Source organism: Stegodyphus dumicola, chromosome 3, assembly GCF_044657685.1.
Source record: "Stegodyphus dumicola isolate Sdum_Otavi_A_Nest chromosome 3, ASM4465768v1".
NCBI lineage: Eukaryota > Metazoa > Arthropoda > Arachnida > Araneae > Eresidae > Stegodyphus > Stegodyphus dumicola.
Window position 1 is genome coordinate 48,996,352 of NC_140770.1, and position 13,869 is coordinate 49,010,220.

Consider the following 13,869-nt stretch of genomic DNA (forward strand, 5'->3'; position numbering starts at 1 on the left):
CATCCGATTGTTATGGCGTGATGCAATATGAAACGAATGATGTTATGTTTTGACGTTGTGTTACCGGATTATTTGATTTTTTTAAGAAACTTTACTGATAAATTGTCATTTTAGTAAGTAGTATATGAATATGGAGGGCGAAATGCCCACAGATGTAGACGGTAAGATTGAATTCATATATGAATAATTCTGATATTTTGTTTATTATGGTTTCTTTTTTAAATGCATTTGGATTTCATTAAACGCTCCTGTAAATGCAAAATAAAATGTTATCAGTTCAGGAAGCATTTACTTTGATATTTTATTCATATGTCATGTGAATAAGGTTTTTCTTGGTTTAGAATTTGGGAAGGTATGTTATGTCTGTCATAGTCTTCTATAAAGTTATACTTATTTGAAGATTGTATTCATATTCACCGAAGAATTAAAATATGATGTTGTGACGGAATTGTTATTGCTGAAGCAGAGAACCTTCCTTGGGATTTAATACGATAAAAAAAATCATAAGGCGAGAGATATGTAAGCATACACAGCTTGAAAAATATTTATATTTTTTATTAAAGAATACTTTCTGAATGTATACTATTTTGATATAAGATTAAATCATCGCGCTGCAGAACTTTGATTTTATTTTCTGATTCAGAATTTGCATTTTGATTTATCTGTCATTTATCGTTAACCCGGGAGGACGCGCGTTGTATTATGTAACACGAAAACGCGCATGGGGTGTCAACACACCTCAAGCAATTAAATGTCGTACAAATTAAACATATTATTACAGTTCAGTGAAAGAATGCATTCTGTATTAATTGCAACGCTTTTTGTATAAAATAGCTTAAAATAATCTTAATTTTAAAATTAAAAACAAATAAATCTTTTTTTTTTTCAGTTGACTAGAAATCATTGATGCCTATGAGAAATTTTTGTTTTTTATTTGTTATTGCAAACTATGCATTATTATTACATGAATAACGAGTTATATAATTAATTTTCAGATCAATTAGGCTGAAGAAGCATTAGATATTTTGTAGTTTATAAATGAAGCATCTATTTCACAGTGCTCTTGACATGTTTTTTACACTTCATGCATATAGTTTTTGACTTTCTGTCTTTTTGCCTTGAGCACATGTAACATCTCCGGCATTATAATTTTTTTCCCTTTGTGGTTCATCAAATCATTTTCTGTAAGAAATTAGCCAATTCATAACTGGTATACCAGTTGTCTGCGGTAAAGTTTCTGGAACTATATATATGATATATGCCCTCAAGTCGCCAAATTTCTCACCAAATATTTTTGGCGAGAAACTTCACGCTGCCATATTACTATCTAAATTTTTTGTCTACATTTCGAACTTTTAGCCTAAAATGTCTCCAAAAACGCGGTTTTCGCACATGCAAAAACTACGTTTTGAACACACAATTTAGCTAAAAATCCGAAACAAAAACAAAAAATTTAGATAGCAAAAACGTAAAGTTTCTAACCAAAAATATTTGACAAGAATCCATGTACACAGCGACATGTTTTAACTTAAAAAAACATCTACGAATTGCACAATGTAGGCAACGAACGAATCTACAAATTACGCAGACCTAGCTTTAATAAATTAACATAACAACAATAAATTTCAAAGAATACCATGTACACAGCATCCTGTTTAAACTTAAAAAAAATTCTACGAATTGCACAATTTAGGCAAGGAAGGAATCTACGATCTACGCACTCCCCGCTTTAATAAAATAACATAACAACAATAAATTTCAAATAATACCAAGTACACAGCGTTCTGTTTCAACTTTAAAAAACATCTACGAATTGTACAGTCTAGACACTAAACAACAAAATAAACTAAAATAAATTAAAAACAATTTAAAAAAACAACAATAACGACAGAAATTCATACTAAAGAACCAATGAACATAACATTCTACAAAATAAGAACAAGGATAAAATAAAATGCACTTACCATGAATTAATGCGTTTTCGAATAGCAGAAATATAAATTTCATACCGCCTTAACATGCCGCCACGTGATCACTATCGTATTTACATGACAGGCAGACACACTATCCAGAAAATTTATACTATGGTTCACAAATAAATAAAATCGCAAATCCCTACTTGTATCATGCACTGCCATTAAAAATAATCTCCCAGACCCTCTTTCCACAGTTCCATATACCCACTACCCCTCAACAGGATAGCCACAATCATATTTCCTTTTGCCGAACTTCAATTCAACAATTACCATTTTATCTTCCCTTCCATCTTCTCAGACACAGAGGCGAACCAACGAGCTCCAGCGAAAGATTTTTCAACGTCAACAGGGTTGCCATAGAACACGCAATCGCACCAAAAACCAGCGCAGAACACGTATCGCCACATTTGGTGAAATTAGGGCGTATATTAGAGTTGTACCAAGTTTCTTCCAGATTTATATAATGGAGCTATTTCACTAGAACTGTTGACTTTATTGTATGGCTCATCTGGCTGCTGATCTGCATAAATTTCCATGTTGAAAGTATAGAAGATTCTAGAATCAACCATAGTAAATATGGTTAATCTTTGGATTATGGTAACTAGGCGATTTTTTGGCGAAAATTTGGCGACCAACCCTGCTACAGCAACCTGCTAGTTTTTGTTTGGACGCCATTTTGTTTTCACGAAGTAAAGGCTTTTTTTTTACTCAACATTTTTTCCCAACAATCTGCTAGCCAAATTACGCTTATGCTAGAACTTTTATGGAACAAAAGTGTTCAATCATGACGAAGATTAGGTGCGAAATTGGGACAAAGTGCAAAATCGCCCACTGCTTGTCGCGTTTTTACGAATTGCACATACACGGTATCATCCATGTACACGTCGACCTATTTTCACTTGAAAAAGCATTCCAGAATTGCACAAAAATGGCATTGCGCACACTCTTGACTTATATCCATGTACACTGCTAAAGTCCTAGCTAGTAACTTTTATCGCCTTACCAAAATGTCGCCAAACTACCTGTTACCATATTCCAAAGATTAGCCGCAAATATCTTTATACCATATCTTGCAGGTTTCTTAGATATATATAAAGTGACCACACGTCCCGATTTTGGTGGGACAGTCCTGCTTTTCGGAGGACTGTCTCGCGCCTTCCCTGATTTTTGAAAATCTCCTGCTTTTTAGAAAACATCTGCATTTCTTATTTTAAATGTACTGTAAAAATATATTACCTATTATTTATTAATTATTATATTAAATATAAAGAAATAAAAATACATAAATAAAAAGACACATAAAATGCATGCAGAATAAACCGAATTAGGTGATGTAATGAGTTAGATTTATCCGGTGGTGTTCGATCATTAACGTTACATCTCGTCAAGAAATATGTATTATTAACGGAGGAACAGGTAGCATTAGCTGAAGGGCTATTTGCTTTCCACATCATAAACCACAATCATGGTTTCAGACCAATTGGCTCTATGTCACAAATGATCAAAACATTGTGCAATAAAATATTTGCATGTGCAAGGACAAAAACCGAAGCAATTATTTGTAATGTTTTTTTCCCCACTATATTCGTTTTCACAATTGCAGAAAGAATTAGATTTAAATGCACATTTATATTCATATATTATGATGCTTCCAACCACAAAGATATAATATTATTTCTCTCAATTGTTAGACCATTTTGATTTAGAAACAGGAATTGAAATTAGAATATTGGATTTTGTTTCACTGCTGGGTGAAACTTCACAAATAATTTTTGATTCAATAAATACTATTTTAAAAAAGAATTATTTGAACAATAAAATTATTGCCTATTGTGAGGATAACACTAACGCAAATTTTGGTGGAAAAGCTAGAAGAGGCATCAATAACGTTTTTACGAAACTTAGCATTTGAACTAATAAATTATTAAGGTAGGTTGTACAGCTCACATTCTACACAGTACTATTCAAACAGCATCTGACTTATTTCCAGTGGAACTTGAAAACATTAATGAAAAAATTGATTCCTATTTTTATATACATATACACTGTGTGTGTTGAAAATTTGAAGAATTTTTGTGAAAGCACAGAAATTGAATATAAAAGAATTATTGGTTACGGCAAAACATGATGGCTAGCTTTTTTACCAGCTGTAGTAAATATTTTTAAAATATACGAACCATTAAAATCATACTTTTTATCACAAGATAAATCTTCAAGAATATTGAAGCTCTTTATTGAAAATGACACATGACAAATTTGGCATCAGTTCATCCATAACCAAACTACATTATTTCACACAATTCTGTGAAAATTATTAAAGGGGACAAAATTTCAATTATGAAAGTGTCAAGTGAAATCAATAATTTAAAAACAAAATTGCAGGAAAGAATTGATAACGATTACGTTCCTTTAGTTATTCGAAAGGACATCACTAGGTTGGAAGAACAAGTTCCCATTAAACAACCTGATTTTCTGAAAGAAGTCAGAAATTTTTATAATAACTGCTTGGAATATCTTGAAGAACAGACAGTTCAATTCAAGGATATTAAATATTTTCATTGGATGACATTAAAAAAGGAGATTTTATGGGAATATATGGGAAAGTCTTTTTAATATATTAGTAACTATTTTCCAAAAAATAATATTTGCGAAAATGATCTTTTTGACGAGGTGTCATAGGTAAAAATATAAGTTACTGAAGAAAAAATTAAGTGTTCGTTGTCTGCAAATGTGGAAACAGACAAAAAATGGACGGAGTTATTCCTTCATTTTAAACAGAATAATATTCCTTATGAAAATATTTTGAAAACTATAGAACATGCGCTCTTCCTTGCAGGAACAAATGCAGCAATAGAACGTGTTTTTTCTAGTATCAATAAAATATAGACTATTGAATAAAAAAATGCAGTTGAACATTAAAACTTTAAAATGTAATTTGACCAATTCATGTGAGAAATTTCACGACATTTTAATAAATGATCCGAATGTATTGCAAAGTATTCACTCGGATAAAAAAATATGACCGTGAAAGAAAACCATAAATTTTTTAATAAAATTTTAAATTAATTAAAAAACATAATATTCAAATTACAGTTTTTTTATAAATATTTTTGTAGTTACCAATAGTTAATAATAAATATATTTTTGTATATTTTTGATAAGTAAATGAATGTATACAATAAAATACATTTTTTAAAAGTTATTGGTCTGCTCTCATAACTAAATCAATTCTCATTTAATTCCATTTGTCTCGATGAAAATGTGGTCACTTTGGGTATATACTGTCGAAAGGAGCATCGTCCTCGAAAAGGTTCTAGCTTTCTGTTCAAAGTCGCATAGTCCCATACACGATACAATTTCTGTCAGGTTTTGACAAAATTTTCAAATAAATCTCTTATTGGAGCTAATTTTGCACTCTTTCTTCTGTTATCCCGTATTCCGACATCATCAAATTATAAGGCACGAAGAATGAAAAGAAAACGCAGTTCATAGTTTTTAAAAATATCCAATCCTGTGCCATCAGTCACACTTAAATCTCTAACATATGCATGCAACATGGACCTTATAAGAAATAGACTAACCCAAACGGGTTTTCTCCCTCGTCTGAGGCGTTGTTGGCTGTCACTTTGATCACATCCGGAGGAGTAGGGACGACTTGCAGAAATTTAACATTGGTTGCCTATTGCAGCGTGTATAATTGTCAAGAAAAAGCTGGTTGTAGAGCCTCATTTCATAAATTAGAATTTCTACATATTTTTATTTTTGAAATTGAGATTGATTTTTAAAAATTTAGCATATTTATCAAGCATAATTAATGTTCCAAATAATTATAAAGCTATTGCATGCTTTCAGAGCTGGATAATTTTTTAGCTTTTCCTATGCTGTAAGGAAATTTGTAACTACTTCTTTTGGAAAATAATATTTTAAATTTGAACTAATAGAAAATTTCAAACAAGCATTTTTCTCCTGCAATTTTTATGCTTTTTATTGGTGTAAATAAATAAAAAATACTAAAATATTTAAAAACGAATTTTCGAAAGTTCTGTTTAAAATTCTAAATTGTGCTGCTTTTTAAAAAATTATAGATGAGTATTATAGCATAATTTCTATAAAGGCATTTTGGGTTTTCATCCGCAGAGAACCCGTGGGCGCTTCGGGAAAGAACCAGTTGGCGCCGTTGCATTTTTACTCGCCAAGTTCTCGTTTCATCGGCGATGAGCCGAGCCGCAAACGTGATATTTTGTAAACGTGATTTTTTCAGCATGTAAATTCAAGTTAGCAGACAAAACAATATCTTAAGCATATGGTAGTAAAAATTCACAGATAATAAGCATGTAGATGTAAAATTAACTGGTTAAACGTGATATACTAAATAAATTTGTATTAAATTCAAGTTAGCACAGAAAAGAATATATAAAGTATAAGACAATATATAATCATTTATAACGGAAATAAAAATTCATTTGGAAAATATAAATCAGTATTAATGTACTGAAATTAACTGGTTAAACGTGATAAACGAAAAAAATTTGTCTTAAATTCCAGTTAATACAAAAAACAGTACATTTCTTACACCAGCAGTGTTTGCTAACTTTGATGACCATGGTGATGCATCAAACTATTCTGTCATCTTATATAATCGATGATATTTTTTATTTCAATTTAATCATCTATTTATGTCCCACCAGCTATCCTCTGAAAGGTTATTGTTAAAATTTAAGCCAGAAAATTGATTTATTCTCATTTTAGATGACAATAACCAATAATAAAAATAAAAGCATTACTTAGTTAAATTGCTGGTTCTTAGAGCTGTTAATAATTAAGAACACAACGTGAACAGCCGTGTTATAAATTAGCATTTACCCCTCACGCCGTATTTTCTTCCTTTCATCCCGAACCGAGAACCGGCATCTATCTACGAAAATATTTCTATCCATTCGTTGTTAAAAAATTCAGAAAAAATAATAATATAAATCTGCAAATGCGAACAACGACAGTGATAATTCAACAAAATGAACCCAAGAGGAATGGTTGCAAACTTCGAACAAGCGAATAGGATAAATGTGCTGGGTTACCAGGTTTGAACTATTATCGCCAAAGTTGGCGATGTTTACATTTACCGGGTTCTCTGCGGAAGTGCTTCCGGCATTTTGGCTGATCTTTGGAATATGGTAACAGATAGTTTGGCGACATTTTGGAGGCAATAAAGGTTACTACCTAGGACTTTGGTAATAATGTGAGAAGTACTCAGTTCCGATTACGCATTAGTTTGTGTGAGGGAAATGAGAGATCATGAGATATGTCATGTGACATTAATGGACGAATTACAGTTCTTTAATCAGAAAAGGGGGTAAAAATTTGGAAAAATATCTGTAGTACTATATTATTTTGTATTAAGCTTCATTGTGTGTTGTGTGAAATAGTGTTGATTAATTTTCGGATTGCATGGCACTATGTAAAGTGAATTCTAAATTTTTAATGCGTTTATCTGATAATAATAATAAGTTGAGATTGTATGAAAGGAAGGATATTACAGATAAGTTTGAATGGCGGTGCAAGAAATCTGGTGAAAATGGACATTTTGTGAAACGGAGTGTAAGGAAGGGTACGTGGTTTGCTGAAAGTAGTTTGAGTATTGGTGAAATTTTATTAATTTCTTATTACTGGGTGAATAGACTGCCACTTGACTACTGCATTTCGGATTTAGAAATTAGCAGTAGTACTGCAACCGATTGGAACTCTTTCTGTAGGGAAGTGTGCATGCCACGTAATGAAGATTCTGAAGAAGATTAGGTAAGTTAGTATTTTTAATCATTTGAGGATATTATTTTTATGCATTGTTCTAAATGTAAGGAGTAAATAAATTAATATGGTATTATTGGAAAATTAATATTAGCAATGATTTAGTTTAAAGTAATTAGGATTGTAATCTAATTTTTATTAATTTAATGTATGTGCTTATTTATATTTTAAGTACTGTTTTTTAATTTAATTATATTTTAATTTAATGATTGTGATTTTGTGTTATATGTTTGTAGTATTTTGGAATACTTTTGAGTAGTATATGTTGAGTATTTTCATGCATTTTTGTGAAATTTTTCTAATTTATGAGAAAAAAGCAGTGTACATGGATATAGTGAAGAGTGTGCGCAATGCCATTTTTATGCAATTCTGGGATGTTTTTTTAAGTAAAAATAAGTCGACGTGTACATGGTTTAGTGATATTTTAATTAAATGATAGTTATTTTGTAAATTTTATGTTTGTAGGAATTTGGTATACGTTTTAGTTGAAGTAAATGTGCATGGAAATAATTTAAATATTTCACACTTAAGTATTTGTAATGCTTGCGGTATGAATTCGTTGGTGACGTGTATAATATAATAGATGATTTAGAGGTAAAAGTTTTTGGATATTTTATTTATTTTATATGTGGAAATGTTCATATTTGGAAAGGGTATATACTTTTTCGCGATCAGGTAATTTCATATATCTGCTTTTTACCGAGTTTAAAGATTCAGAAAATTTTCCTGCATTTTCGTGCAAATTTTTGTAATTTATGAGAAAATAGCAGTCTCATGGATAAAGTTAAGAGTGTGTGCAATGCCATTTTTGTGCAATTCTGGGATGTTTTTTTAAGTAAAAATAAGTCGACGTGTAAATGGTCTCTATGTGTATGTGCTATTCTGAAAAATGCGCAAGGAGTTTGCGATTGTGCACCTTTTCCCAATTTTGCAGTTAATATTTGTCATGATTAAGCAGTTTTGTTACATAAAATTTCGGTTGATCTTTACATTATGGTAACTTGGCGATTTTTTGATGAAAATTTGGCGACCAACTCTCCTACAGCAACCCTCTATTTTTTTTTCCCCGCCGCCATTTTGTCTTCACGAAGTAAAGACATGTTTCTTTTCTTTTTATCTACTGAACACTTCTTCCAACAATCTACTAGCCGAATTACACTTATGCTAGAAATTTTATCTAACAAAACTGCTTAATCATGACAAATATTCACTGCAAAATTGGGAAAAAGTGCACAATACCATACTCCTTACGCGTTTTTCAAAATACAGTCAAAAGTCGTTAATCCGGACTCGTCGGGACTTCGGCGATTCCGGATTATCGATTTTTCCGGATTATAGATCATCAGTTTAAATCTGGTAAGATTTAAACTGATGATCAAAGTTTACAAAATGAGGTATCTGAGGGTATCAAAATTTACAAAAAGAAAAAACTTAATATTTATTTGTTTACTTTATTAAACATTTCCTTCAATGTAAGTTGCTTCGTTTCATGTGATAATACTTTCTCTTTAATTCTATTAAACAGACATAATTTCTTGTTTAGTTACAAAGTTCCGCTGTTCAAGTCCTATAATTGCTGTGTTGAGAATATCGACTAATTTGTCAATCGAAATGTTTTCGTTTTCAATAACCTCTGGGTCACTTTCTTCACTATCGGAAGCGAATTATAATGACGAGGAACTTGATTTAAATCATATCAAAGACGGAGTACATCGAGATGAAATACTAAACTTAGTACGGAATTATAATCCAAATAAAATAAAAACATCTGCTCTGAAGATAAGGATAGTGTTGACAGATCAACTTCCAATCCGCGGCGTGAAATTGATAAACAGATTTCGGATTTCAAAACATTCGCTTTGTAGATACAAATTACATATTAGTAAATATATATTGTAAATTCTATTTGACATAATCTTTCTAATCTATCATAATCTAATAATGACGTTTCTGCCCCCCCCCCCTCTGCCGCAGAGCAGCGTGAAATTGATAAACAGATTTCGGATTTCAAAACATACTTTCGCTTTGTAGTAAAAATATATCGGAAATTCTATTTGACATAATCGAAAGTTCAAGCTTACTTTTATAAAATTGCTCTAACAGTCTGCAAAAAATAATAAGCCGGATCCAATTCGAAGATTAAGGAACAACGCAATCTGCAACATTAACTGAATTAGATAACTTTAGCTTAGCGTATAACTCCGTTACACATTAAACGCGCATGCGCACAAACATATTCGCAGCCGTAAGGGTCTTACGCGCTCTCGTAAACGCCTGTGCGCATGCATGAACGCGACGCATGCGCAGAAAGTTTTTAGCTTTGAGGTCCGGATTATAGATCATTCCGGATTATGGGTGTCCGAATTAACGACTTTTGACTGTAACACATACACATAAACCATGTCACGTCGACTTATTTTTACTTAAAAAAACATCCCAGAATTACACAAAAATGGCATTGCGCACAATCTTCACTATATCCATGTACACTGCTTTTTTCTCATAAATTAGAAAAATTTCACGAAAATACATGACAATTTTCTCAATCTTTAAACCCGGTAAAAAGAACATATATGAAATTACCTGATCGCGAGAAAGTATATACCCTTTCCAAATATGAACATTTCCACATATAAAATAAATAAAATATCCAAAAACTTTTACCTCTAAATCATCTATTATATTATAAACGTCACCAACGAATTCATACCGCAAGCATTACAAATACTTAGTGTCAAATATTTAAATTATTTCCATGCACATTTACTTCAACTAAAACGTATACCAAATTCCTACAAACATAAAATTTACAAAATAACTATCATTTAATTAAAATATCACTAAACCATGTACACGTCGACTTATTTTTACTTTAAAAAAAAATCCCAGAATTGCACAAAAATGGCATTGCGCACACTCTTCACCATATCCATGTACACTCCTTTTTTCTCATAAATTAGAAAAATTTCACGAAAATGCATGACAATTTTCTGAATCTTTAAACCCTTTAAAAAGAACATATATGAAATTACCTAATAACGAAAAAGTATATAGCCTTTCCAAATATGAACATTTCCACGTATAAAATAAATAAAGTATCCAAAATCTTTTACCTCTAAATTATCTATTAGATTATAAATGTCACCAACGAATTCATACTGCAAACATTACAAATACTTAGTGTCAAATATTTAAATTATTTCCATGCACGTTTACTTCAACTAAAACGTATACCAAATTCCTACAAACATAAAATTCACAAAATAACTATCATTTAATTAAAATATAATTAAATTAAAAAACACTACTTAAAATATAAATAAGCACATACATTAAATTAATAAAAATTAGCTTACAATCCTAATTACTTTAAACTAAATCATTGCTAATAACAATTTTCCCAATAATACCAAATTACTTTACTTCCACCTTACATTTAGAACAATGCATAAAAATAATATCCTCAAATAATTAAAAATACTAACTTACCTAATCTTCTTCAGAATCTTGATTACGTGTCTGATAAACTTTTCTTATTTCTGTTTCAGGATCTTTAAAATCATACTTATAGTTCACAGCAAGGTACCAGGTAAAATAAATAACTTAATAAAACATCTTTACTTCTATCTCGCACAACCTTAAAGAAACACTTATTACTACCCCTTTCGATCCCACTAAATACCCATTTCGAATTCACTTTAGTTAGGGCCATGGGATCCAAAAATTCACGAACACTGTTTCACACAACACAGAATAAAGCCAAATACAAAATTTCCAGATTTTTTCCCGATTTCCCCCCTTTTCCGATTGAAGAACCGTAATTCGTCCATTAATATCACATGACATATCCTATGATCTCTCATTTCCCTCACGCAAAATAATGCGTAATCGGAACTGAGTACTGCTCACATTATTACCAAAGTCCCAGGTAGTGACCTTTATTGCCTCAAATGTCGCCAAACTACCAGTTACCATATTCTAAGGATCAGCCAAAATTTCTAGCATAAGTGTAATTCGGCTAGTAGATTGTTGGAAAAAGTGTTGAGTAAATAAAAAGAAAAGAAACATGTCTTTACTTCGTGAAGACAAAATGGCGGCAAAAAAAAGATATAGAGTGTTGCTGTAGCAGAGTTGGTCGTCAAATTTTCGCCAAAAAATCGCCAAGTTACCATAATCCAAAGATCAACCGGCATTTTATTTCAATTATATTTCATAATACATCATAGTGATAAACACTCTTGACTCCTTAAAAAATTTTATGCATTTAATTCTAATATTAAAATTGTATTTAACTGGAATAATTAATTTTGCTTGTATTTTATAGTGATTATTTTTTTAAATTTATTTTTCGTTCTGCATAAGATTTTTTTAATTTACTGTTAATTTAATTTATTAGCCCAAAGCGGCGGTAGCATAGAAAGGCTGTTGGTTTCGAAGCGACATTTTGCGCTGTTTTAATATAAATGTCCGTGTCTCCTTGCAAATTGTTGTTACCAAATATTATCGCCCTGTATTATATATAAAGAAATTAAATAATGAAGAATCTGCACGAATACATGTATGTTTCTTGCACTGTGACAAAAACGACAGTATCTAGAGCCATCAAATTTTGAATAATGTAATCCTCCACCTGAGCATGGGCATCTGGACGGCCGAATATCGAATTTGTTTTAATCTATTTCATATTTTGTAAAACTTGATGATTAACAAACTCAACGAGTTCAGAGCGAGCACTGTACGAAAAGTAACAGTTTTATCTCCAGTGCGGAAATTCTAAAGATATGCTGTTTTCAAATGTATGTGGTTTACGGGCGAAGAGCATGATATTCAGTAAATATAGGTAACACACAAAACTTTAAAAAAAGATTCCTTTTGGGCATAATATAAAATCTGAGTGCTTCTAGATTTTATTTTATCTTTTTTCTTTCCCTTCATTACGCTCAGAAAATTTTATGCTCCGAAATTTATGAATTATTAAAATAACTAATCCACTTTAATGTTAATAATTTAATGATTTTATAAACAAATAAATATGATCGTCTCATAATGTTATTATAGTTTGGAAAATCACTGCCTGAAAATGTTCATTAAATTTTTTAAAAAAATTATCAGATCTGGTTTAATTTTATCTTATTTATTTCAAAGCATCACGTACTATCAATCTTATTTAATTTTACTTTGTTTTTATGCAAAATTAAGTTCATAAATTTTGTGCTTAGAGTTTTTACCGTTTTACCAAAGTAAAGATGTTTGTACAAGTTTAATGAGATATATTATAAATCCTATTTGGAAAAAACTGTGGCTTTCATAATCTCATCACTATACAATGTATCACATTTAATAATTAAAAGGAGTTATGTGATACAAGGTTTCATTCCCAGATCGTCCGTACTCTTTCTTGCCGACATGTCGGTGACGCGTGTCCCGCCCACTGGGTTAGTCTATCTCTTATAAGGTCCATGGCATGCAAAGATTTGTCCAATTCAGCTGTGTATAAGAGTCCTAAAAAAAAAAAAAGTTTTGCGTCTCTTTCTCTTTTAAAATTTCCCGAAATATTTTTTACATAAATATTAGAGTGTTTTACAATCATTTCAATTATTGTGCCATCAAAGATTAGGTTCCATGTATCTATGGGTGAAGACACATCTTTAGATATATGTGTATTGTCAGGTAAAATTTGTATGACATTATGGGACGCCATCTTTGATCTCAAAAGGGTTCTTTCTGCCACTGTATTGTTTTATCTTTTTCTATAAAATATTCAATTTCATCATAAGGAATGTCTTCTGAAGAGTCGCACTCTTCCTTTGATGCAGACTGATGGTCACTAAATATATCTTCATTATCTGAATCTCATAATTCTTCTCCTAAAGAATCTTCATCTGATAAAACCTCCTGTAATTTTTTGAAGTCTTTTCATTTCTTGATCATACGTCAAATGAGGAAAAGACCGAACAGAGTGACTTGAATAAGCCATGGCTCAGGCTGAAAAATAGCAGCACAAAAACGTGCATGGGGTGTCGGCACATCCCAAAGTGTTCTTTAAACCACAATAAATGCTCAGAATTTTCCACTCGACAGTTTCAACTCG

General features: G+C 31.1%; 1 protein-coding gene across 1 annotated transcript in view; it reads left to right on the forward strand.

Moving 5' to 3' along the window:
* SREBP (Sterol regulatory element binding protein) overlaps positions 1–13,869 on the forward strand; it is a 100,802-nt gene continuing 86,933 nt past the window's right edge. The window contains exon 1 of the mRNA XM_085812873.1: positions 1–161. Within this exon, the coding sequence (XP_085668999.1) occupies positions 125–161 (37 nt within the window). The 5' untranslated portion in view covers positions 1–124. The remainder of the gene's footprint in view (positions 162–13,869) is intronic.